The sequence below is a fragment of the Phascolarctos cinereus genome, unplaced genomic scaffold (assembly GCF_003287225.1).
Source record: "Phascolarctos cinereus isolate Bilbo 61053 unplaced genomic scaffold, phaCin_HiC Scaffold_726;HRSCAF=1367, whole genome shotgun sequence".
Taxonomy (NCBI): Eukaryota; Metazoa; Chordata; class Mammalia; order Diprotodontia; family Phascolarctidae; genus Phascolarctos; species Phascolarctos cinereus.
In genome coordinates, this window is record NW_027556098.1 from 337,353,950 (window position 1) to 337,380,876 (window position 26,927).

General features: G+C 35.9%; 1 protein-coding gene across 2 annotated transcripts in view; it reads left to right on the forward strand.

The window, feature by feature from the left end:
• RB1 (RB transcriptional corepressor 1) overlaps positions 1 to 26,927 on the forward strand; it is a 184,702-nt gene that overhangs the window by 113,925 nt on the left and 43,850 nt on the right. For both annotated transcript variants that reach the window (XM_020993794.2, XM_020993795.2), the window contains exon 18: positions 17,778 to 17,899. In XM_020993794.2, the coding sequence (XP_020849453.1) occupies positions 17,778 to 17,899 (122 nt within the window). The remainder of the gene's footprint in view (positions 1 to 17,777; positions 17,900 to 26,927) is intronic.

Sequence of the window (26,927 nt, forward strand, 5' to 3'; positions counted from 1 at the left end):
CTGGGCTTCATTTTCCTTATCTTTAAAATGAGAAGATTGGACCAGATTACCTCCAAGATCCTTTTGAGCTCTGAAAATCTGTGATTCTAATGAAGAAGGGAACCTCTTTCATAAACTGGTTTTTTCACCATTGCTTTGTCATCTAAGTCTGGAAATAACTAGTCATCTTGTTCCAGGTGCTGACAAGTGACACCCTATATTATCCTATAATTAAATAAGTGGGTGTGAGGAGTATGCATTTTGTCTATTGCAGTTTAAATTCCTTTGAATGTAGTTATGATAATGTCTTAAATAGAGGATGATGACTAAGTTAATGGCCATATCCTCTGTTTACCCAATTCTAAAACTGCTAACACCCATCCTTGTACTGAAAGGAGAACTTTTTTTATGTCTTTTAAGTAAAGTTCTTTAAAAAATCTCATGTATCTTAAATGCTATATAAAATACCAACTTATGTTACAAACATGAAGTAAATCATGTACGTTTGCTTCAATGATTGATCATAGATTTAGAACTGGAAGGTACCTTAGAGGTCATCTAGTCCAAATCTCTCGTTTTACATATAGTGAAACTGAGGCCCCGAGAAGCTAAATGACTGCTTACTTACTACACAAGTAGTAACAAAGATTCCAAATTGGGTCCTCTGACTTCTTATCTAACACTCTTTCCATTGTACCTTGTAGCCACCAACACCATGAAAATTATTTGTGCTAACTGAAATACTAGTAATTTGTTGTTTTTGCAGAGGGGAGAACTTACTCTAACATCTATTTCCTCCTCCTACCAGGAGACCAGAATGAGTTTGCCCTTTGGCTTCAGAGGTGAAAGTCAGTTAGCTAAGAAACAAGAAAATAAGCTCTACCTATGTGAAACTAATAGATCAACCTTTTTGAATAAACATACAGTCACTGTAGTCAAACAATTGATTAGTAGAGTCACATGTTTAATTTTTTTTTCCACTAAATTTAATTGTTTCTTTTAGTGCTGTATAGGAATAGCCTGGTTTGTTTTTTTTGTTTGTTTGTTTGTTTTTTAAAGAGAGGCAGAAAGTGTAGTCCAATGGAAAAGTAGGCTAGATTTGGAGTTAGAAGACCTAGGTTAAAATACTACTAATATGACCTTTGGGCAAGTCACTTGACTTTTCTTCCTCATCTCTTAAAGCTCTAAATCTGATCATATGATCAGAAGAACATTTTCTAATTCAAATTTGAGACTCACATATTAATACCACCTCCAACTGGTACATTTGATTTTACTTTATTTTAAATTAATGTTTTATTAATTTTATTTTCTTTTTTCATCATAATAATTTGTGGGTATAACACCCCTGCCAGCAACCTCTCTCCCTTACCCCTAGGAGCCTTCCTTTGAAACAAAGAAAAACAGTGTTATGCGTGTATAGTCCTTCACCTTTCCAAGAGATGAAGGGAAGTTCATTTTTGCATCTTTTCTCCAGGTACACGTTTAGTCCTTATAATTACATATAGTATTTGGCTTGGTCTTTGTGTGTATTGTTTGCCATTTTTGTTTGTTTGGTTGATTTTTACTTTGCATTAGTTCACATAAGTCTTCCCTTGTTTTTCTGAATTATTTTTCATGATTGTTTGTGAAGCAGTAATAATTCCAATACATTCATATACCATAATTGGTTCACTTATTCCCCAAGTGATGAGATACCTACTTTTTAAGATATGACTTTCCCTATTTTTTGCTTCACTTATATGTTCACAATAATGGACCCCCACCCTCACCAAATATTAACACAATAAAAAGCACTTGCAAATAATTTGTTTCTATGATACGATTATGCTGTGTTCAACTTAGAGAGTCTGACAAATGATAAATGGTGACCTTGAAGCATCCTCTTGGCAATAGTCAGGGAGACCACATCTTTCCCAAGTGTGCTGTAAGACCTCTTCTGATCCTGCACTCTTTATTGCTTTGAGGGCAATGGGGAATTTCTCCCCTAGAGAACTGGTTCTTGGTCACCAGTCTGTATGTGGAGTGAGGGAAGAAGAATAGTCATATCCCATATAACCCTGGTACTGTGGGAGGCCTGCGTTTGATTCTAGGTTGGAGGATTCCCACTGATACCCATCCAACTGAGACCTAAGAAGCTAACTTTATGGAGAAAATGCCTTGAGAAGTCTGGAATTTCTGAGCTAGAGAACTAGGGGGCTCTTCTGTCCTTGAGAACAGGGACAGGCATGCCATATTGTCTATGGAGCCTTGCCACTTAAGATGTTCTGCCAGCACTTCAAACTTAAAAGGTCCAAAACCAAACATATCCTCCCCTACCTCTAGTAAATCTTTTCTTCCTTCTGACTTTATTGTTTCTCTCTATGACACCATGGCTCAGTTCACCTGTCCTCATACAACCTAGGTATCATATTTGATTAGTATTTTTCCTTATGTCTCATATTTAGTCAGTCACAAGAATTTGTCAAGTCCAATTCTGCCACATTTCTGTAATCTGTACATTATTATCAACATACACTGCCACCACCCCAGTACAGGCTCTTATCACCACCTTCTTGAACTATAGCAGTTAGCATTTTTATAGGTATTCTAGCCTGCACTCCTCATATTGTTACCAGACTAGTCTTTATTAAGACATCTAGCCATATTACTCTCAAAAGTCTTCAGGGATTCCTTGCTACTGTCCAAGCAGAGTTCTCTATTTGGCATTCAAAAGTTTTCACAATCCAGTGCCAGCCAGTCTTCATAGCCTTATTTCATATGACTTTCATGCTTAAAATCTATCTACAGAGAAACTGGACTATTCTTTGCCTTCTGAACTTGCATTGTGTTCTCATGCCTGTGTAGCTTTGCTAACAGTGTTCCCTATGCCTGTAATTTCTTTCTCCTGCATGTTTGTTTATTGAATTTCTACTTGTCTGTTAAAGGATAGTTCACATGTCAGCTGCTCTTCTTTCCCAGATGGTGATAACCTTTTCTTTAATATTTCACATTCCACTTTATTTTATAACTCCCTAATGTACTTATCATGTAATTGTGTAGGTAAGCTATTTGTATTGCTCTCTTACTCCCCTGCTAGATTGCCAGGCAGTCAATTAGAATTTTTAAAAGCTTATCATTGGGGCAGCTAGGTGGCTCAGTGTATAGAACACCGGCCCTGGAGTCAGGCGGACCTGAGTTCAAACCCGGCCTCAGACACATAACACTTACTAGCTGTGTGACCCTGGGCAAGTCATTTAACCCCATTGTCTAGCCAAAAAAACAAAAACAAAAAAACCTTACCACGTACCAAGCATTGTGAATTTAAATACAAGTAGAAAGATAGTCCCTCCCTTCAAGGAGTTTACATTTTAATGGGAAACTGAAAAATTAAGTTTTACAGATTAAAATGACAAAATAAGTACCTTGGGAATGGAGAACATATTTTATCTAAATTTTGTACCTGTCACAACAGGCATTTATTATTTATTTTATTGTGTATTGTATTGTTCAAAGTTTTTCCAATGGGAACTATACCCTGTTGCCTGAAGAACCTTCTCAAAGTGTATTATCACTTGTTGGTGTAGTAAATATCCAGTGTCAAAGGCACTATTTTTTAAAAAAAGTAAACATGATATGCTTCTGTACAATTATATGAGTAACCTTCCATTTGCAAATATAGTTGTAGCCTTTTTGAAAGATAAAAGTTAACTTATGACATCAGTAAATAAATACTTTAAAAGGTTGATTTATAACAAACCAGATATTAACTGGCAGGTAAAAAGAACAGTAGGAGGAAGAACATGTTGGGACCAGAGAACGACAAGTATGATCCAAACTAAGTGACTAGAAGAGTTTGAGGGCAGGGAAAATAAAGAAAAAGAATTTATAGAAAGAAGTAAAAAGGGTTAACTTAAAGTTAGCTTAGATGTAAGGGCCTAGGGAAGGAGATTACTTCAAGAGACATTAGGTGACAGAACATGGAATGAGACAGCTAGCTCCAGCAATAGGTTCTGTGGTTGTACTAAGTACCCAATTAGAAAAGACCTCTTTCCCTCTCCTGAGTAGTCAGAGTAGTAGCCAGTGGCCTGGGAATAAAGTAGGTTGGACCTAAGAAACTGAAGTTGTGTTAAGCTAGATTTTGTAATGATGGTATGTGCCTCTAAATTGATTATGTATATCATTTGTATGCCAAGATTCCTCACACTGTAATAAAATGATCTTACATTCTTAATGGCTGACTGAGTATGCAAACTACTGTAGAGAGAGATGTGCAGGAGAAGACATGAAAGAAAAGAATACAGTTTCAAGGTTGAAGGTATACAGGAAAAATGTATCCTTTAGATGTAAACCAATGATAAACATAAGGAACATTCTCAGTAAGGATACTGCTAGTGGTTTCATCACAATATCTTAGAGGCCTACAACCTATCTTGGAAAAGTATGATTCTCTATCTTTTGTTTTATCATTAAATATTTGAAAGTTCAAGTATGTGTTACCCAGGGAGCAAAAGAAAAAAAATAGGTGTCAAATTTGTAAATGTAGTACAATTAACCTATCTAATATTTGCCTGTCCTGTTTCTTATAGCTATGAGATTTGTTGATGTAAAAATTATCCCCTCCGTTTCTGCCCCAAGTCTGTTCAAGTGCTCTTTTAATGCAGTCTTTCTTTTTTTTAAGTTGCTTAGCTCATCATATAAAGAAGATCATTGTGACAGCTTCTCTTTGTCTGTTCATGATAAGACAATCCCAGTCCAACCCCCTGTACATACTTCATGCCTACCTCTTCTTCTGTTGAAAGGATGTCTGCGTATTTGGATAATTGTGTGGTTCAAAGAATATTTTGAGCAAATCTGACTTCTTAATATAATGATGGAAAGTTTCAAAAGAAAAGTATTTTGTTTCTTTTATGTTGAAAACTTAAAAAGGGGGAGAAAGCTTTCTCATGCATTTAGTAGACTACTGCATTAACATGTATGATAATAGAAACAGGTGGGTGTGTTTTGAGTGTAGGTGATATTGACTGTGCAATGGGGGAAAAAGATGTTTATATCTCCTAGACCTTCTTTTTGCACAGCAAATGTGTTCTTAGAATGATATTGCTGCTCTGGTACATATTTAGTATTTTAGGCTTCGTGTGACCAAAGTCCGAGAAAACAATGGCAATTCCTGCTTTTGTCCTAACCCATTGGTTAATTTACCTTCCTTTCTGTTATTAACTTTCAAATGGAACTAGAGATCTGTTTTGTATTGAGATAATCAGAACAAACATTCATTATCTACTAGGTTCAATGTACTTAGTTAAGTGCAGGGAGATACACCTACCTAAACGTACAAACAACACACACACACATACATACATACATACATACATACAATCTCCATATATATTTTATATGTTATCTGTGACAGGAGTTTAACTCAAGACCAACTTTTTAGCTTTATTTACAGAAATTTTGATTTATTTCATTTATTTAATAGAATTCATGCTGATCTTGCTGAAGGTAAAGGCTCTGGTTTCCTTCATAAGATTAAGTAGTAAAAGAGTGAATTGTTTTGCTGAGAGAGATTATACTGACAGTTAATTGGAATAGATAAGTACTGACATGAAACAGCTTGCCTAGCTAAGACATAGAAGTATTGCCAAGAAAGCCATGTTAAAAAAAAAAGCTATAAAAATGACCCAAGCTTTGCTTTCAAAAGTAAGATGTTTAGTCTTATTATTTCTTTATAATTTCTTCCATTATATATTACTTAATATATAGATTCTTTCATATCTAATGTTTTGTGCAAGAAAGCAATTTACATGTGAAAATCAAGCTCAACAGTTTTTCCCTTCCTTTATTTAAATTGTAAAAAGCAAACAAAAAATGCCTCAATATGTGGTGTAATGAGGCCTTCCAGATTGCATTATAATCTTAGGACTTCAGCCTTAGATTAACTTTTGGAATGAATATCCTAGAAACTTTTATCTCCCCTTAACTTTCTATCATAACTTTCATACATAACGGTCATAACCATGTGACATGCTTTACCAGTTCCCAAACTTTGATAATCACCATTAACCATTTTCTTTGTCCTTGCTCCCTGACTGCCAAGTATCATAAGAGATGTCGCAAAAAATCTTAATTTTTTTTTTTGTTCAGTCATTTCAGTTGTGTCCGACTCTTCATGACTCCATTTGGGATTTTTGTTAGCAAAGATACTCGAGTGGTTTGTCTTTTCCTTCTCCAGCTCATTTTACAGATGAAGAAACTGAGGCAAACAAGATTAAGTGACTTGCCTAAGGTCACAGAGCTAGTAAGTGCTAGAAGTCAGATTTGAACTCAGGAAAATGAGTCTTTCTGACTGCAGGCCTGGTACTCTATCCACTGCACCACCTAGCTGCCCATTTTTAAACTTTTTTTTTGTGGTAGTGTTCTGTCACATTCTGTCACATTCAGTTGCATCTGACTCATGACCCCATATGGAGTTTTCTTGGCAAAGATAATGGAATGGTTTGCTATTTCCTTCTCTAATTAGGGCAAACAGAGGTTAAGTGATTTGCCCAGGGTCTCACAGGTAGTATCTGAGGCTGGATTTGAACTCAGGCTTTACTGACTCTGGATCCAGTGGTCTATCTACTGAGTCACCTAGCTTAATTTAGCTCCTGTGATTTCATGTTATATAACCCTTTCTTGACCCTATGACTGATAGAGGGTTATTGACTCATTTCTTACTAACTTGTGTTTATATTTCTTAAGTCCTCAATTCCACTTCCTTCCTCATTCACCTTTCAGAAAATGATTTAGCCTCCTATTTAACTGAGAAGATGGCATATTTCCAATATGAATTCCCTCCACCATGCTCCTTCATACTTCCAAGTATCTGTCTCTCTTCCCTGTCCTCTTTCTCTTTTTTCTCAAAGGAACAGAAAGCCCTTCTTGTTGCAAAAATGTCCTTTGCTTCTAAACTTTCCTACCTTTTTCTGGTCCTTGTTCCATCATTTATGGCTTTTCCCCTTCATCTTTAATCTCTCCCTCCTCACTGTCTTCTTCATCTCCTCTTTCAGACATACTCAGATCTATCCTAAACATGAAGACAATGCACGTGCACACACACATGCATGCAACTAACAGAAGAAAACAACAGAAAAAATAGAAGAAAAAAAATCAAACATTTCTTTGAGCTATTGTCCCATTTCTATCACTCTTATAGCCAGAATTCCAGAAAAGAATTCTCTTCAATCTTTGCTTCTCCTTACTTCTCTTTTGATATGCTTCAGAAATATCCAATTGGAAGTACCCAACAGGCAGGTGGTGATGTGGAACTGGAGCTCAGAAAAAAAGACTAGGGCTAGGTGACCATAAATCTAGAAGTCATCTAAATAGGAGTAATGATTAAATAAACCAATGAGAGGTGATGAAGCACCAAGATAGTATGTATAGGGGCAGCGAGGTGGCACAATGGATAGAGCACTGGCCCTGAAGTCAGAAGGACCTGAGTTCAAATCCGGCCTCAGACCAAACACTTGACACTTGCTAGCTGTGTGACCTTGGGCAAGTCACTTAACCCCAATTGCCTAAAGAGAAGGGGGAAAAAAGATTGTATGTATAGAGAGAAGAGTCATGGGATTTGCCCATAGTCAGGTTATGAGATATGGATGATGATCTAGCAAAGGAGATAAAGAAGGAGCTATCAGAAAGGTAGGAGAAGAACTAAAAGAGAGCTGTGTTATCCTAGAGACAATGATAAGTCACTAGAGTTTATTGAGTAGGAGAATCATGTGGTCAGATCTGCACTTAAGGAAAATCAAGTACTTTGTCAAGTTATATGAAGGATCAATGTGATGGAGAGAGACTCCAGGCAGAAAGATCAGTTAGGAGGCTGTTATTATAATGTAGCCAATGAGAGCCTGAGCTAAGACGCTATCTGTATGAATAGAGAAAATCGTTCTAAGACTGGCGAGATGTGGGAATGGATTGGATATGTGGGCAGAGGGAGAGCAAAGAGTTGAAGATAATGCTGAGGTTACAAACCTGGGAGACTGAAGGATGGTCATGCTTTCAACAGAGAGGACTATCTTAAGGAACAGATAATGAGTTTAGTTCCGTACGTATTGAGTTTGGGATGTCTTTGAGACATCTAGTTTGAAATATTCTGTAGGCAATTGGTAATGTGGAATTGAAGCTCAAGGGAGAGATGGGGAATAGATATCTGTGAGCCATTTGCATAAAGCCATGAGAGTAACAAGGTTACCAATAGTGAGAGTATGGATAGAAAATAGGGCCTAGAACAGAACTTTGAGGGGGGAGGGAGAGAGAAAGAAATACAGTTAGGGAGAGAGATATGGATAATAAATCAGCAAGGCTTATCAGACAGGTAGGGAAGAGCGTCAGTTCAGAGTGATCAGATAAATAGTAGGAGAACCAGGAGAGAGAATGTCACAAAATCCAAATAGGTGAGAGGATCCAGGAAGAGAAGGTAGTTAATTGTGTTAAACTTAGCAAATTGTTTGAGAAAGATGAGAACTGAGAAAAGACTAACAGGTTTAGCTGTTACTATACTAATAATTATGCACTTTTAAAATACACAAAAATAGAAATTTAAAAAGGATGAGATAAAGATTAAATACTATTTGATCTTAGAAGAAATAGGGGAGCCGCAGGAGGTTGTTGAGAATTAACGTGGTCAGGGGGACTGGGGGTCATATAGGAGATTTAAGGAGAAAAGATGAGATTTACAACAGCTTGCTGTGGAGGGTGTGATAGTCAATTAGGGAAGAGCAAAAGGATTGATTTCCTGCAGTGATGGCACAGTTTGTCGTAGTGGAACAAAAAGAGTGGGTAGTGGGACTTCTCCTATTTTTTAGTAGCATGTGAGTAGGAGCAGAGGATATGAATGGTGGGTGTAAGTCAGGTTAGAATTTTGCAACATATAAGCCAAGCATGAAGTAGATCAAGGAGGCAAGGGATTTAAGAATAGAGGGTATTGTTTATTTAAACTATTTAATTGTAAGATTAGATTGGAAAGGAAGGAAAGTTAAGCCAGAGCAAGAGTGTCCAGAAGGTAAACCTATCTTTTTTAAGGTCACAAAATTACAAAGTATGCCTTTCACTCCCTCTCCCAGAGATGACCACTCCTATCCTCAAGGAGCTTACATTCCATCAGAGGAGACAATATGTACAAAAAAAGGTATATACAAAGGAAATACAAGGTTTTTGGTGGGAAGGAAAGACCTCCTGTAGGAGGTAACCCTTGAGCACCTGATCTAGGAATTCTCAGAGGCAGAACAAGCACAGGGGACAACCTTTACAAAGGCATGAAAATAAAGAATCTTGTGTAATTCCTGTTTGGTTGGGCCAGAAAGAAAAGGAAGAGGTATAATGTTAACATGATTGAATAGGTAGGAGACAGGTTATAAAGGATTTAATGCCAAAAAGTGAGTTTACTTTTGGTCTTAAAGGTAACTGGAGTTAATTTATGAGGTTAGTGACAAAGTCAGAACTGTGTTGTAAGAACATCACTTTGGCAGCTATGTGGAAGACTGAGTGAGAACAGGAGAGACTTGAAGGCAGGAAAACCAAACGAAAGGCAGTAGACCAGGATAGAGGTAGTGAGGGCCTGAACTAGAGTTTTAGATGTTCAGATGAAGAGAAGGTGACAAATTCAAAAGATGTTGTAGAGGTGAAAATATAAGATTTGCTAAATGACTGGTAGTGTGAAGTGAGGGAGAGTGAGGAGTTGAGGATGACTCCAAAGTTATGAATTTAGGTAACTGGTAAGAGGGTGGTGCCCTTGACAGAAATAGGGAATTTCATTAAAGGGATATAGGGGGAAAGATGATTTTTTTTAGCTACGTTGAGTTTGATATGTCTTTGGAGCATCTAAATGGAAGTGACTATTAGGCAGTTAGAGATACCTGCATCAGGAGAGAGAATACGTCTAGATGTGATTCAAAAGCACATGGGAACTGGTTGTTGAAATAGTGTGTAGAAAGTGAAAAGAAAAGAGCCCAGGACAGAATCATTGGGTTCAGCCACAGTTAAGGTGTAAGATATAGTTGATGATCTAGCAAAGGAGGTAGAGAAGGAGCTGTCAGACAGGAAAACTAAGAGAGAACAGTGTCCTAAAAACCCAGGGAAGGACAAAGAGCCTTCACATTGGCCAACTAAAAGTTCATTGGTAACTTTGGAGAGAATAGTCTCATTTGAGTGATTATGTCAGAAGCTCCCACAAATCTGAAGATTTAGCTTCTATATCTCATCTAGACTAGATTATGGAATGTACCCAATAATGTGTAATGTACAGTTAGGTGATTAATTGCAGAAGAGTATGTATAAAATAAGCCGTGTTATTTGTATTTTTAGTTTCTTTTTTAAAAAATCTATATGTTTCTGTACCAATGGCCATTGGGGGGAAATAGGACATTAGAAGAGAAAATAAAGCACAGATATAATAAACTCAATGAGAAATGATGCACAAGATTTAGTTTAGAATTTTTTCTAAAATTTTCCACTAATTGGGGTCATAAGGAGCCAGATCTATGTTAAGTTTATGAAACAGTCCCTGGGGCAGCTAGGTGATACAGTGGATAGAATGCTGGACTCTGAGTCAGGAAGACCTGAGTTCAAATACAGTGTCAGACACTTACTAGCTTTGTGACCTTGGGCAAGTCATTTGACCCCTATTTGCCTCAGTTTCCTCATCTATAAAATGAGGATAATAATGGCACCTACCTCTCAGGGTTGTTGAGAGGATCAAATGAGAAAATAATTGTAACAGCACTTAGCTCAGTGTCTGGGACATAAATGTTAGCTATTGGTATTATTAAGTCAGAGTTAATTTTTAAAAATATTTTAAAAACCTACACCAAGTAATTAATCAAGTACTTTTGTGGGAGGAAGAAATTGAAAACAGGGGGTACTCATTTCCTACTATTTGCAAGGTACTATTCTGGGCACTAAGAATCTATAGGAAGACAAAAACCAAAACAATCCTGGCCTCAAGAACCTTATATTTAACATTAGTATTGCTTTTCAAAGCAATTGCTTTGGAAAGCTAAATACTATTTCTAGTAATGCTGCCATGGCTCAAAATATTTTTGGAATTGCCATCATGGATAGAATGAGTTGGAGAATGACATGCATCTCTTAAGCCACACCTCATTTAATAAGCAATATTGATCCCCCATCTTATTCGTTAGTCTTGGGTTTCATATGACTTTTGGTCGGTCAAATCCACTTTCCAAGATGAAGATTTGCCATAATTATATGGGTAGAGCACTGGCCCTGGAGTCAGAGGACCTAGGTTTAGATCTTACTCTTGACACTATCATCACTTAATTTTTGTGGGCCATTTTCTTCCTCTGTGAAACGTGGAGGCTAGATTAGGCAGCGTCTGAGATCCCTTCTAGCTCTAGCTATGGAAACTATGTCCAAAAGGCTTTTTCAGAAAAGCATTTCCCGAGTGTTTTGAGCAGTGATAGCAGTATTAGAATAGATGAATATTTTCCTAATGTTCACTTTGAAGGAAACAAATCTTTTCTGGATACATAAATTCTGGCATTATTTTTTTAAAACTCTTTTTATGTTTAAATCTGCACATGCTGATTGAAATTAAGCAATTCATCTGAAGTGATATTTAGAAATCATGCCACAGTGTGTTACTTGAACTCAGGTATATATGAAAGTCCCTTTGGTCCCTCTGTGTGTTCAAATCTTTATCTCCATTTCTGCCTAAACCTATTTTTAGTGTACCAGGTCTAAAAATAGTCAAATAGAATTACAGGTTAGCTCAGGTGTAGCAGTAAGCATAATATGTTCTTTATTACTATTTCAATTCACTTAAATATGTGAAACGTCATCTGGCAATTTGGACTTTGCATTATTATATCAAATCTGGCTTCTAAAACCACTGGGACTAGAACTAGTTGAGAGGGTAGTTTTCCACCACTGCTGCACACTCAACCCAAACTTGATGGCAACAAATCAACCCAAAACCAAATCAGTTCAACAAAATCATGGTTGTCCTGCGGTAATTCTGAATGAGATTTCCACTTTATTTCATCTATTTTGGACAGTTTACTAATACCAAAAACTGAGTGATTTGTGGCCAAGAATGTTGGTACTAAAAATGGCAACATTACTTAAAATAATGAAATAAGTTTTCTTTTATAAAGGTCACTGGAGTCAACTCTCAGAAGACAAACATCAGGAGATGAAACCTAATTCTTGAGTACAGTATTCCCTTATTATAACAAGCTAAAAGCTAGGACATTATTTGGGGGGAAATTAGTTATATTTTACTCATTTAAGAAAGGGATATAGTTTTTCTCAGGTCCCTGGGCAAATATATGATCATGAATATTATCAACAGATATATATCCACAGGGTTTATTTCTTGCCTTATCAAATAAATGTTCTTTCTGATCCCTCCATACTCATTTTCCCACTTCTCTCTATCTGGTTTAGTCACAGAATGACAGAATTTTAGAAACGAAAAGGACCTTAACAGCCATCTTACCAACTCATACCAAAAGAGAAATCCCCGTAACAACAAACCTGAGAAGTGATTGTGTATTTTCTGCTTGAAGGTAGGCCTCTCAGGAAGGGCAGCCTCCTCCCAAGGCATCACACTTAGAATATCTCTAATTGTTAGGAAGTTTTTCCTGACATCAAACCTAAATTTTTCTCTTTGCAGTTTCTACCCACTGTTCTGGATTCTGCCCTCCGGGACCAACAACCAAACCAACAGAAAGAAGCCAATCCCCTTTTCACATAACTCTTAATTCTTGAAGTCTATTATGATGCTCCTCTTAAGTCTCCTTTTCTCCAGGTTAAAGATCCCCACTTTCTTCAGCTGATCTTAATATGGCACAGATTCAGAGTTCTTCATCGCATTGATTTCCCATTTCTGGATACTCTTCAGCTTATGAATGTCTTTCTTAAAATGTTTGACTAGGGCAGAAGATAGTGAAACTATCACTTCCTTATTCTTGGAAGCCTCTTAGTGCGATCCAGGATCACATTACCTTTAGGGGCTGACATTTCACTTGTTGATTCATGTTGATCTTACAGATCACTAAACCAACCTAGATCTTTTTCAGCAAAGCAACACGTATCTGTGCTTTCTCCATCTTTCTTCCTTTAACTCATACATGTGTATATACACAGGCACACACAACAAGCATCATAACATTTAATAAATGTTTGTTGAATTTAATTTAATTTAACCCAGCAAAACTCTACCACCACCACTACCATCTCTTGTCTCTCTAACTTCCCTTTAGTTACTTTCATCCAGTCATTTCCTCATGTAATGTTTCTTTCTCATGGTATTAGTTCCTCTTATAGTATTTAGTTCCTCCTTACAGTATTAATCTGCACTGATTTTACATCTGTACATTCTCATGTCTCTTTCTATGTGTTGTTTCATCTACTCAGTTAACTTAAAATTATATTCTATTTCATTTGTACTTTTCTATAGTATTTCACATGATGCTCTTTAAATAGTTCATGACCATGACTAGTGTGGAAATATGTTTAACATGATTGTCTATACATATATATAATCTATATGAGATTGCTTGTTGTCTTTGGTTAGGGGAAGAAGGGAGAAAAATTTGGAACTCAAAAGTTTACAAAAAGGAATGTTGAAAACTATCCTTACATGTAATTGGAAAAAAAAACTATTAAGTGAAAAAAATAGTTCATAACCAGCATAGTTTGTTGAGCAACACAGATACACGAATGCAGAAGTTAAAGAAAAAATAAATTTCCACATAATGAAAGGAAATGAGGTTGTGAGGAATGTAGGAAAGCCCTCCCTGCCATTACCCCACCAGAATAAAGGTGTTAGCTGAACGAACAGAATTAAGTTGAGAAAAGATTGACACGTTATTAGCCAGTATTATTTTAGGCCTCTGCTTCTCACAGTACATGGATTCCTATGGTCTTATTTTCCATCTGATGGAGTAAAGGAGGTCTTGTCCTTTGTAGCTTGCATCATGCTGACTTATATTTTCCTCTTTTCCTGCTTGAGGTCTAAAAGTTACCAGTGGCATGATGAAAGCTCCTTTATAATATATAAAAGGAATTTTTTTTTTTATGTAGCATCTCAGGTTATAAGCTTCAAGAAGGCAGGAGGTAGTTCTGCTTATTTTTTGTTGTACAGTACCTACAACAATCTCCTGTTCAGTGAGATAGTATTTTGACCCAACCATTTTAAATTAAATCTCTCAAATAAGTATGATTTACATATTTTCTAGTAGGAGAGAAAAGAATAATTCTGAAACATATTAGGTTTTCCTAATATAGTGTGTTAAGTTTGTAACAAGTTATTTGATTAGTCTTGATAAAAATATTTTATTTACTTTTGCAGCTGATGATACTTTATGCTATGTAGTTGATAAGTATTTAGTATTGATATTAACCTGTGCTAAATCAGGTTAATGTATTTTTCTTCTCTCAAATAGTTTCTTCTAGATTAAGTAAAAAATGAAACTTCATTTAATTGTTTAGGTTAAAAGTTAAAATCAAACCTATGAATTTTCTAAAAATTAAGAAGAAAAGAGAAATAGTTAATTGGGAAAAGAAAATCTTTGTAGCAGGTTTCTCTGATTATGGTCTTATCCCTAAGATAGATCAGGAACTAATTCCAATATATAAGAATAACAACCATTCTCTAATGACAACTGGTCAAAGGATATAAACACAGTTCTCAAAGGAAGAAATCCAAGCTCTCAATTGCCATACGAAAAAATACTCCGAAACATTAGTAAGTGAGAAATGCAAATTAAAACAGTTCTGAGATTCTACCTCACACCTATCAGATTCATACAGTTTACAAAAAGGAAAATGTTGGAAGGACTGCAGGAAAACAGGCATATTGATAACCTATTGAAAATGTTGGAAGGACTGCAGGAAAACAGGCATATTGATAACCTATTGATGGAGTTGTCAGTTGGTACAGCCATTTCAGAAGGCAGTTTGAAGCTGTGACCAAAAAGTTACTAAACTTACATAGCATTTGATTCAGCAATAGCGCTACTAGGACTGTGTCCCAAAGAGGTCAAAGAAAGAGGAAAAGGTCCTACATGTACAAAAATGTTTGTAGCAGCTCTTTTTGCAGTAGCAGAGAACTGGAAACTAAGAAAGTGTTCATCAGTTGGGGAGTGGCTAAATAAATTATGCTATAGAAATGTACTGGAATACTATTTCATAAGAAATATAACAGTGAAACCTCGGAAGACTCGTATGAACTGATGCATAATGAGGTGAATAGAATCAAGAGAACAATTTATACTATAGCAACAACATTGTAAAAAGAATAAAGTCAAGAACTTTGATCAATACAGTGACCAGCTATGATTCCAGAGGACTAAAGATGAAAAATGCTATAAACCCCCTGACATAGAGGTGATGGACTGTACATACAGAATGAGACATTCATTTTTAGACATGTCCAATGTTGGAATTTGTTTTGCTTAACTGCATATTTGTTACAAGGAATTTGTTTTTCTTTGTCCTCATTGTGGGGGAGAATAAGAGGGATAGAAAATATAAGTTTTTAATTGGAAAAAAAAGTGATTAAGGATGGTATTCCTAGATGGGGAGCCCCTTGGTGGCTTGAGAAGGAAGTTCAGAAGCAAGCAGTAACATTTTGACTCAGACTCAGGAAGCAAAGCAGGATTGAAGTTCCAGAATCTAGCCTAGTCTGGAGAGGATTAACAAGGGCAGGAATGCCAGATGAAAGGGAAGCCTGCATTTATGTCACTCTGAACTAACAGAACTTCCTAGCTTGCTGGTGGAGGCTGAGTCCAGCAGTAGTGGACTATTGTGCAGACCCAAACCCAGGTCAGGAACTTGGAGATCTCAAACCAGGTAGAAAATGATCTGACTTTGCCCTAGATAGGCCACTTTGGAAGCACTAAAAGGTTACAGGTCCCCACCTATCCCTAATATCCTAGAATAACACAACACTCAGTACCCCTAAGAAAGCAGCGATAGGACCAGCCCAGACCTTCCCTCCAGAATTGTGGCATAAACTAGCCCTAACATCAAATCCACAGTCAGGAAGTAAGCTAGGTTTTTCTGGATATAGGACATAACTCTTGAAATACCTATCCTTCTGCCCAAATTTCCTTATATTCTAGCTTCCTAACTAGAGGCAGAGATCCAGAACATCAAATAGAGAAGCATACCAGGCAGCAGCTAAAGTTGGAAAGCAAATCTTTACCATCACTTATAGTCACTTGAGTGTATTAGCATATCAATTCTATTCTATATTTACTTTTGTTACAGTTTTGTATGTGTCTTTTCTTTCCAACAAAACTGCAGACTTCCTAAGGGCAGGTACTCTGTTGTATGCTTCTCTTTTTGTTATCATAGCATTTTACAAATTCCTAAATACAGAATAGTTATTTATTGAATATCTGTATAAATAGGACTAACAGTGGACACTCAGGGTTGATTTGGCAAGAGATGTACATGTCAACGATTGTCACCACTATAATAAAAGATTATTTGGTCCATATTCCTTTCTCTCTAGGGCAGATTGAAATGTTGTTGCTTTTGACTATTACCAAATGGTAATGAGGCCATTACCAAATCTTTCCTAAATGAACCTAAATGTGTATGAACTCAGGCACCCAGGTTTCTAATCCACTAAATACATCCATGGAAAAAGGTTTTGCGTATGAAGAATTCAGAGGAATTTGGGAAAACATATATGAAAGAATATAGTATGAAGAAAGCAAAAACAGGAGAACAATATACACAGTGATCATGGCCATTTAAAGTAAAACAATAGAATACCTCAGAAATTAGTTCATCCCAGAGGACTGATTATGAAGTGTACCTCCATCCTCTCAGGAGAAAGCCAGTGAACTGACTTGGTGTCACATGGCTGTAATCTCTGTTTCTGAGGGAAGTGTGGCTAAAGATGATTGAGTGTTCACACCAAACACAATTGTGTGTTCTCACCAGTGTAGTGAGCCTCTTGGAGGGGAGGGCCACCAAACTACCTAAGACAGTCAGAAAAATGAAGTAGGTTAAAGCTCCTGTGTCCGTCAATATTGGGTCCATTGTACTTGTAGTCTAGGTGAGATACAGAGACCAAGTGTGGAGCGGGGAAGGAGGAAGGGAGGTAAAGGAGAGAGAGGGAGAGAACTACAGATATGGAATAAGGATTATGCTGTCAGAAACAATCTGTGCTGGTTTCTTTCGTTTACATGTATTTTGTGGAGAATTAGAAAGAAAGAAGTTAGTGTACAGGGAACAGACATGAGGAAGTAGGGTACTAAGCAGTAGTAACATGCATGTACATTCAGTGGTGCAGAGGTTCCATTGACCTCAAAGTATCCATGACTACATTTTGTCGTTTCCTGTGGTTTCCTTTCCTTGGTGGTTTGCACTGTCCCTTTGTTGCTCTGAACTTTCCCCTTTTTAGTGCTCACACAGGAAACTGGCCCCTAAGTACAGTCTATAATGATTAGCATGTATAGTATTCATCCAAATGGGTACAGAGTTAGGTAAATGTTGTATAGAAACTAGCTGCTTTTAGAAAATGAGATCATGAAGTTTAGAATTAACACTAATTTTGCAGCTGCTACCTTTGGTAATTGCTACTACAGGTGATGCTTTATGTTCTGTTTGGAGGAACTGCTGGACATTTGAAGGAGACTCGGTGCTCAGTCCATTTGGTAGTCGAAGTTGATGTAGACAGTTCTGACTAGAGTTACTAGTCCTCAACCTGTAAATAAAGTGTAGTTTTGGTGCTCAAGAAGGGAATCACTTCCGTTGATATATGTTGATGTAATGTCATTTTTTTCATACAGGATTCACCTTTATTTGATCTCATTAAACAATCGAAGGAACGAGAAGGACCAGTTGATCACCTCCTTGAACCTGCTTCTACTCTTAATCTGCCTCTCCAGCATAATCACACTGCTGCAGATCTGTAAGTATATCATTAGTCTACTACATGACAGGCCCACCTTCTCTTCCAATCATGTTTTTCCTGGGTCACATCTTTTATGCATTTACTTACATGCGGTCATCATTGGAAACATACTGAAGCCGACTCACACCTGCCATATAAAATTAGGGATTGGACTCAGTGGCACCTGAGGTTCCTTCTAGCTCTAGATTTGTGATCCTGTTTGCTTCTTTACTGACCTATGAGTCACCTACACTTTTGATTCTTTGGATAATGTAGTGTGCCATGCTATATAGCAGCATCACAGCTGTTTATCTTAATTAGAAGAATATTAGTGTTAAAAAGGGATTAGCTTTGATATCATGTAGGAGCTTAGGATTGTTGAAAGTACAATTTCTCAAATGCAGTCTAGCTTATTCTCCTCCTGCTACAAAATGTTGGGCTTGGCTCATTATATATGTATACATAAAGTTCATAATAGATTAATGTAAGGATTGGCCATTCCAACTGTATGCTATGGTATAAACATTAGACATTTATCATTCATTTGGTTTTGATATGTATTATTAGGCTGATATCTTTTGAGTGGTCCTGGCTTTTGTTGAGGAGGTTCTTTCGTACTCTAGGACTTGATGCTGTAACATCAGGTGCTCTCAACATCATCTGCAAATAGAAGTATCCAAAAGAAGTCACTTTCTATAGCATGAACAATAGAGTAAGCTAGGTGGCTCGTTGGATACAGCATTTCAAGATATGCATTCGGTTCTGGCCATATACACTCCTAGGTGTGTGACCCTGGGCAGATTACTTAATCTCCATCTAGCTCAGTTTACTCTACTATAAAATGGGGATAGAGCCCAGTATTGCCTATGCCTTAATACCCCTTACCTCCAAGGGTTATTTGTAAGGTCAAATGAGATAATATTTGTATTTGCATAGTGCCTGGCATATAATAGGTACTTAATAAATAATAGTTATGTTTTTACTTCCTTCCTGACTTGGGATCTTTCCCAAGGGATTTATGATCAGTCACAGTTGGATACACTATACCTTGACTAAGACATAGTGATGTCATTTTGGTCCTCTTCAAGCACAGAGGACCATGAGTAGATTTCAGGTCCATGAATGGGTAAAAATACGTATTTATTTTGATTGACCTCTATCTGAAATTTAACATTTCTTTCAATTATGAATTTAAAAAAAAACTTTATTCTGAAAAAGGGGTCCATAGGCTTCACAAGATCACCAAAATGGTCCTTAACATAAAAGAAGTTAAGTACTTTTGATATATAAGGAATTCCTCTCGCATTTGTACTCTGCAAGGCATAGTATATGACAGAAATGACTTTGGCAAATGAGATTTTAAATCTCATTTGATATTGATAGAGGGTCATAAACAAATATATCTCTATGCCTGCACATATAATGAATCTTGGATAATAGTAACATAAGCATAAGAGACACCTTGTTGGAGGAGAGTTTTTAAGGTTGAATTTTGCTCTACCTATCTCTCTTCACCCATTTATGGAGGTGGGAGGTCCACAGGTATTACACATTGCTTGTTTGGGGACTTTCTTGATAGAACAATCAGTTGTGCTGATTTTATTTTTTTCTCTCTAAAAATACTATTTTGTTATGTGGAATGGTTCTGGGGGACAGGAAGGGGAAGGGAGAGAGATACTTGGTATAACTATAAGGATATAAGAAACTGAAGACATCAATAAAAATTTAGGTTAAAAAAAAAAGAATTTTACTATGCCAATTCAGATGCGTTTTTATAGTCAACCAATAGCGAGTTTCATATTTATGCTTTTTAGTCAGTTGTGTGACTAAAGATGTGTTTTATTATAGGAAATAAATTGTGATTGCTTTCCCTTTTAATATTTTTCTCAGATATATACCAAATGTATATTCAGATATTTTGAGAACCAATTCTTCTAAAATTCCTTTTCCTCTAGAACACCTCTCCTGTGTGACCTTGGTCTATTCTTCCTGACCTTATTTTCTTTCTTTTTTAAAAATTCAATTAATTCATTTTTGGTTTTCAACATTAACTTCCATAAGACTTTGAGTTTCAAATTTCCTTTCCTCCTTCCCCTTCCTACACCCCAAGGTGGTGTGCAATCTGATATAGGCTCTACATATACATTCGTATTAAAATATTTTCACATTAGTTATGTTGTAAAGAAGAATTAGAACCAATGGAAGGAACCAAGAGACAGAAGAAACAAAAAAAAAAAGAGAGAGAGAGAGAGGGAGAGAGCAAATAGTGTGCTTCGATCTGCATTCAGACTCCATAGTTCTTTTTCTTGATGTGGATAACATTTTGCATCATGACTCTTTTGGAGTTGTCTTAGATCACTGCTTCGCTAAGAAGAGATAAGTCTACAGAAGTTAGTCATCACACACTGTTGTTGCTGTGTACAATGTTTTCCTGGTTCTGCTCACTTCACTCAGCATCAGTTCATGTAAGTTTTTTCCAGGTTTTTCTGAAGTCCACTTGCTCATCATTTCTTATGGAACGATAGTATTCCATTACATTTGTGTACCACAACTTGTTAAGCCATTTCCCTATTGATGGCTATCCCCTCAATTTTCAATTCTTTGCTACCACAAAAAGAGCTGCTGTAAATATTTTTGTGCATGTGGGTCCTTTTTGCATTTTTATGATCTCTTTGGGATATAGCACTAGAAGTGGTATTGCTGGGTCAAAGAGCATGCACATTTTTATATCCCTTTGGTCATAGTTCCAAATTGCTCTCCAGAATGGTTGGATCAGTTCACAATTCCACCAGCAATGCATTAGTGTTCCAGTTTTCCCACATCTTCACCAACATTTATCATTTTCCTGTTTTGTCATGTTAGACAATCTGATAGGTGTGATATGGTACCTCAGAATTGTTTTGATCTGCATTTCTCTATTCAATAGTGATTTAGAGAACTTTTTCATGTGACTATAGATAGCTTTAATTTCTTCATCTGAAAACTGCTTGTTCATATCCTTTGACCATGTATCAGTTGGGGAATAACTTGTATTCTTATAAATGTGGCTAGTTCTCTATGTATTTTAGAAATGGGGCCTTTACCAGAGACACTGGTTGTAAAAATTGTTTCCCAGCTTTCTGCTTCCCTTCTACTCTTGCTTGCATTGGCTTTGTTTGTGCAAAAACTTTTCAATTTAATGTAATCAAAATGATCCATTTTGCATTTCGTCATGTTCTCTACCTCTTGTTTGGTCATAAATTCTTCCATTATCCATAAACCTGACAGGTAAACTATTCCTTGCTCTCCTAGTTTGCTTATAGTGTCAGCCTTTATTTTGATTTTATCTTGGTATGGGGTGTAAGATGTTGGTCTATACCTAGTTTCTGCCATATCATTTTTCAGTTTTCCCAGTGGTTTTTGTTAAATATTGAGTTCTTATCCCTGAAGCTGGAGTCTTTGGGTTTATCAGATAGTAGATTACTAAGGGGCAGTTAGGTGGCACAGTGGATAGAGTTCCAGCCTGGGAGTCAGGAGGACCTGAGTTCAAACCCAGCCCCAGACACTTGACATTTACTAGCTGTGTGACCTTGGGCAAATCATTTAACCCCAATTTCCTCACCAAAAAGCAAAAACAAAAAAAAATAGTGGATCACTATAGTAGATTATATTACTATTGACTACTGTCTGACCCCATTTTCTTAAGTACCATTTCTATTTATTATATAAAAGGTGGGGGTTTCACTTTCTTAGGTGATAAAAATAATAATAATATCTAGCATTTATATAGTACTTTAAAGTTTGCAATTCCCTTTACATATGTAATCTCATTTGATCATCTCTCTTAGAATGTTTTCAGAATTGTTCAGTTTTTTCATCTGTGTGCTATTCTCTTAATTTCATCTATAAATGCTTTTGGGATGATCTGGCTTAATTGGGTCTCAAACTAAGTTTTCTTGAGAATTTGTTTTCTCTTCTACTGCTTTCTCTTCTCTGCTTGATATAGAAATTCTACTCATGATTTTTCATCATTCTCTTCTTTAATATTTTGCAGATGGGTTTTTTTCCTAAATCATTTTTGCCCTTGGATACCACAAGGGCATCTCTCAGCAAAGATATAACATTTCCTTCCTGAGACAGTTTTTAGCCTATTTTGATCATTTCATTGTTGTGATTGCTTTACATCACATTTAAACTCTGTGGGAAAGGTAATTAGAGATATCTTTTCTTTTATCCATTTTCAGTATTAATAGTTTGTTTGAATAGGTCAGACTAGAACTATTACATTACGTACCATGTTTTTCATTCTTTCTCCTCTCTTCTATTTTAGTGTCAGTTTTGTCAAATATCTTATGAAATTGTTTCTTATCTTTAAAGAGGAAACCATCCTTCCATTTAATTACAACTTTCTTGTCTTGCTAGTTGCAGCAAGCATGTCGTATTGATATGGTTAAATTCTTCCAGTAACATCTTGACTTCTTGATCTCTTCTAATTTTAGCTGCATTGGTTTTGTTAATGCAAAAACTTTTAAATTTTACATAATCAAAATTTTCCATGTTACTTTTTCTGAACTGCTCTATCTCTGATTTACTCTGTGACTCTTCCCCTATCCATATGTCTGTTAGGTAATTTCTTCTGTGCTCTACTAATATATGCTTAAGATATCACCCTTTGTGTCTAAATTATGTACCCATTTTGTACTTATCTTGGTGGAGTTGTTTGTCTCTGCCTAGTTTCTGCCAGATTGCTTTCCCATTTTCCCAGCATGTGTCTTGGCAGGTAGACTCCCAAATATTTTAGGTGCCGTGTAGTTATTTCAAATGAAATTTCTCATGCCTTTTCTTGCTGTGTTTTGTCGGTAACATAGAAAAATGGGGATGATTTGTGTGGGTTTATTTTATATCCTGAAACTTTGCTATAGTTGTTAATTGTTTCAATTAGTTTTTTTAGTTGACTTTTAGGGTTCTTCAAGTAAACCATCATATCATCTGAAAAAAGTGATGGTTTTGTTTTCTCATTGCCTATTTTTATTCCTTCAATTTCTTTTTCTTGTCTTATTGCTATGGCTAGCATTTATAGTAGAGTATTGAATAATAATGATTTTAATGAACATCCTTTCTTCACCACTGATGTTATTGGGAAGGCTTCTAATTTGTCTTCATTATAGATAATACTTGCTCTTGGTATTAGATAGATATTACTTATCACTTTAAGAAAAGCTCTGTTTATTCCTGTGCTTTCTAAGTGTTTTTAATAGGAATGGGTGTTATGTTTTGTCAAAAGCTTTTTCTGCATCTATTAAAACAATCATATGATTTTGGTTGGGTTTTTTGTTGTTGTTGTTAATATGATCGATTATGCTTATAGTTTTCCTAATATTGAAGCAGTCATATATTCCCAATATTAATCCAGTCTGATCATAGTATATGATCTTTTTTATATGTTGCTGTAATCTCCTTGCTAGTATTTTATTTACATTTCTTGAATCAGTACGCATTAGGGAAATTTCTCAATAATTTTTTTTCCCTCTATTTTGACTCTCCCTGCTTTTGGTATCACGACTATATTTGTGTCATAGAAGGAATTTAGGACTCCTTTGCCTGTTTTTTTTGGACAGTTTACATGATATTGGAATTGTTCTTTAAGTGTTTAATAGAATTCACTTATAAATCCATCTGGTCCTGAGTTTTGTTTTGTTTTGTTTTTCCTTAGGGAGTTCTTTTATGGCTATTCAAATTCTTTTTCTAAGATAGGGTTATTTAAATATTCTGTTTCCTGTTCTGCTAATCTGGGCAATTTATATTTTTGTAAATAGTCATCCATTTCATTAAAAATGTCAATTTTATTGGCATATAGTTAGGCAAAAAAACCAGCTACTAATAATTGTTTTTATTTTTTCTTCATTGATTGCAAATTCACTGTTTTCATTTTTGATACTGGTAATTTGGTTTTCTTTTTTAAATTTTTTTCTTTTCTTTTTTTTTTTAGTGAGGGAGTTGGGGTTAAGTGACTTGCCCAGAGTCACACTGCTAGTAAGTGTTGTGTGTCTAAGGCTGCATTTGAACTCAGGTTGTCCTGACTCTAGGGCTGGTACTCTACCCACCTAGCTGCCCCTCTTTTTTTTTTTAATCAAATTAATCAGCAGCTTATCTATTTTATTGAGTTCCCTCCCCCCAAAAAAGCTCCTACTTTTATATATTAGTTAAGTGATTTTTTTTCTTTCTTTTTCAGATCTCTTTGATTTTCAGGTTTTTTATATTGATACGCAATTGGTAGTTTTTAATTTGTTGATTTTCTAGTTTTTTTAAGTTTCATGACCAAATTGTTAATCTGCTCTTTCTCTGTTATGGGTATAAGCATTTAGAGATATACATTTTCACCTTAAGTACTGCTTTGGCTGCATCCCAAAAGTTTTTGTATGTTATCTTATTATTTTCCTTACCTTTAATGAAATTATTGATTTTTCTCTGATTTGTTCTTTGAAAAACCCATTCTTTAGGATTAAGTTATTTAGTTTCCAATTAATTTTTTAGTCTGTGCTTCAAAGATCCCTTACTGAATACAATTTTTATTGTAATTATAGTCAGAAAAAGAAGAATTTAATTTTTGTACATTTATTTGTAAGGTTTTTATGCCCTGATACATGGTCAGTTTTTGTGAAGGTGCCATTCAGATCTGAGAAATAGGTATAATCCTTTTTCTTCCCATTCAGTATTCTCCTGATGTTTATTATATCTAATTTTTCTAAAATCCTATTCATTTCCTTAATTTCTTTATTTTTTATTTTATGGTTCAATTTATCTAGGTTGAGAAGGGTAAATTAAGGACACTAATGCTTATAGTTTTTCTATTTCCTCCTATAGCTCATTTTACTTTTCCTTTAAGAATTTGGATGCTATGTGTTCAATATTGTTATTCATTGTTACCTTTTAGTAAAATTTAGTTTCACAGTTTATCTATTTTAATTAGGTCTGTTTTTGCTTTGCTTTGTTTGAAATCATTGATTGCCACCCCTGTGTTTTTTACTTCTGCTGGAGCAGCATAGATCCTATTCCATCTTCCTCCCTTGCCTTTTTTTTAACTCTATGTATATCTTTCTGTTTCTTTTTTTTAATTAATTTATTTATTTTTAGCTTTCAACATTCACTTCCACAAGATTTTGAGTTCCAAATTTTTCTCCCCATCTCTCCCCTTCTCCCACCCCAAGACAGCATATATTCTTAATACCCCTTCCCCAATCTGCCCTCCTTTCCATCACCAACCCCCCTTCTCTTATCCCCTTCACCTTCTGTTTTCCTGTAGGGCAAGATAGATTTCTATACCCCTTTGCCTGAATATCTTATTTCCCAGTTGCATGTAAAAACAATTTTTACCATTCATTTTTAAAACTTTGAATTCCAAATTCTCTCCTTTATTCCCTCCCCACCTCGTTGAGAAGGCTAGCAATTCGATATAGGTTATATGTGTGTAGTCATGCACAACACTTCTATAGTAGTCATGTTGTGAAAGACTAACTATATTTCCCTCCATCCTGTCCCATTCCCTGTTCTATTCTCTCCTTTGACGCTGTCCCTCCTCAAAAGTGTTTGCTTCTGATCACCCCTTGCCCAACCTGCCCTGCGTTCTATCATCCTCCCCTCTCTTATCCCTTTTCCCCCTATTTTCCTGTAGGGTAAAATACATTTCCATACCCAATTGCATGTGTATGTTATTCCCTCATTAAGCCAGATCTGATGAGAATAACTTCTTTCATTCCCTCTCACTTCCTCCCTCTTCTCCTCCATTGTAAAAGCTTTTTCTTGCCTCCTTTATGTGAGATAATTTACCCCATTCTACCTCACCCTTTCTCCTTCTCCCAGTATAATCCTCTCACCTCTTAATTTTATTTTTTAGATATCATCCCTTCATATTCAACTCACCCTGTGCCATGTGTGTGTGTGTGTGTGTGTGTGTGTGTTGTATTCCCTCCAGCTACCCTAGAACTGAGAAAGATCTCATGAGTTAAAAATATCATCTTTCCATGTGGGAAGGTAAACAGTTCAACTTTAAAAGTCCCTTATGATTTCTCCTTCCTGTTTACCTTTTCATGCTTCTCTTGAGTCTTGTATTTGGAAGTCATATTTTCTGTTCAGCTCTGGTCTTTTCATCAAGAATGCTTAAAAGTCCTCTGTTTCATTGAATATCCATTTTCCCCCCAGAGGATTATACTCAGTTTTGCTGGGTAGGCAATTCTTGGTTTTAATTCTGACTCCTTTGACCTCCAGAATATCATATTCCAACCCTCAACTTCCTTAATGTAGAAGCTGCTAAATCTTGTGTTATCCTGATTGTGTTTTCACAATGCTTGAATTGTTTCTGGCCACTTGCAATATTTTCTCTTTGACCTAGCAACTCTGGAATTTGGCTATAGTATTCCTAAAGAGTTTTCCTTTTGGGATCTCTTTCAGGAAGTGATCAGTGGATTCTTTCCATTTCTATTTTACCCTCTAGTTCTAGAATATCAGGACAGTTTTTCTTGATAATTTCTTGAAAGATGATGTCTAGGCTCTTTTTTTTTTCATCGTGGCTTTCAGGTAGTCTAATAATTTTTGAATTATCTCTCCTGGATCTGTTTTCCAAGTCAGTTGTTTTTCCGATGAGATATTTCACATTGTCTTCTATTTTTTTCATTCTTTTGGTTTTGTTTTGTAATTTCTTGATTTCTCATAGAGTTATTAGCTTCCATTTGCTCCATTCTAATTTTTAAGGAATTATTTTCTTCAGTGACCTTTTGGACCTCCTTTTCCATTTGACCAATTCTGCTTTTTAAGGCATTCTTCTCCTCATTGGCTTTTTGGACCTCTTTTGCCATTTGGATTAGTCTATTTTTTAAAGTGTAATTTTCTTCAGCATTTTTTGGGGTCTCCTTTAGTAAGCTATTGTCTCATTTTTCATGATTTTCTTGCATCTGTCATTTCTCTTCCCAGTTTTTCCTCTGCTTCTCTTACTTGATGTTCAAAATCCTTTTTGAGCTTATCCATAGCCTGAGACCAAGTCATGCTTTTCTTGGAGGCTTTGGATATAGGA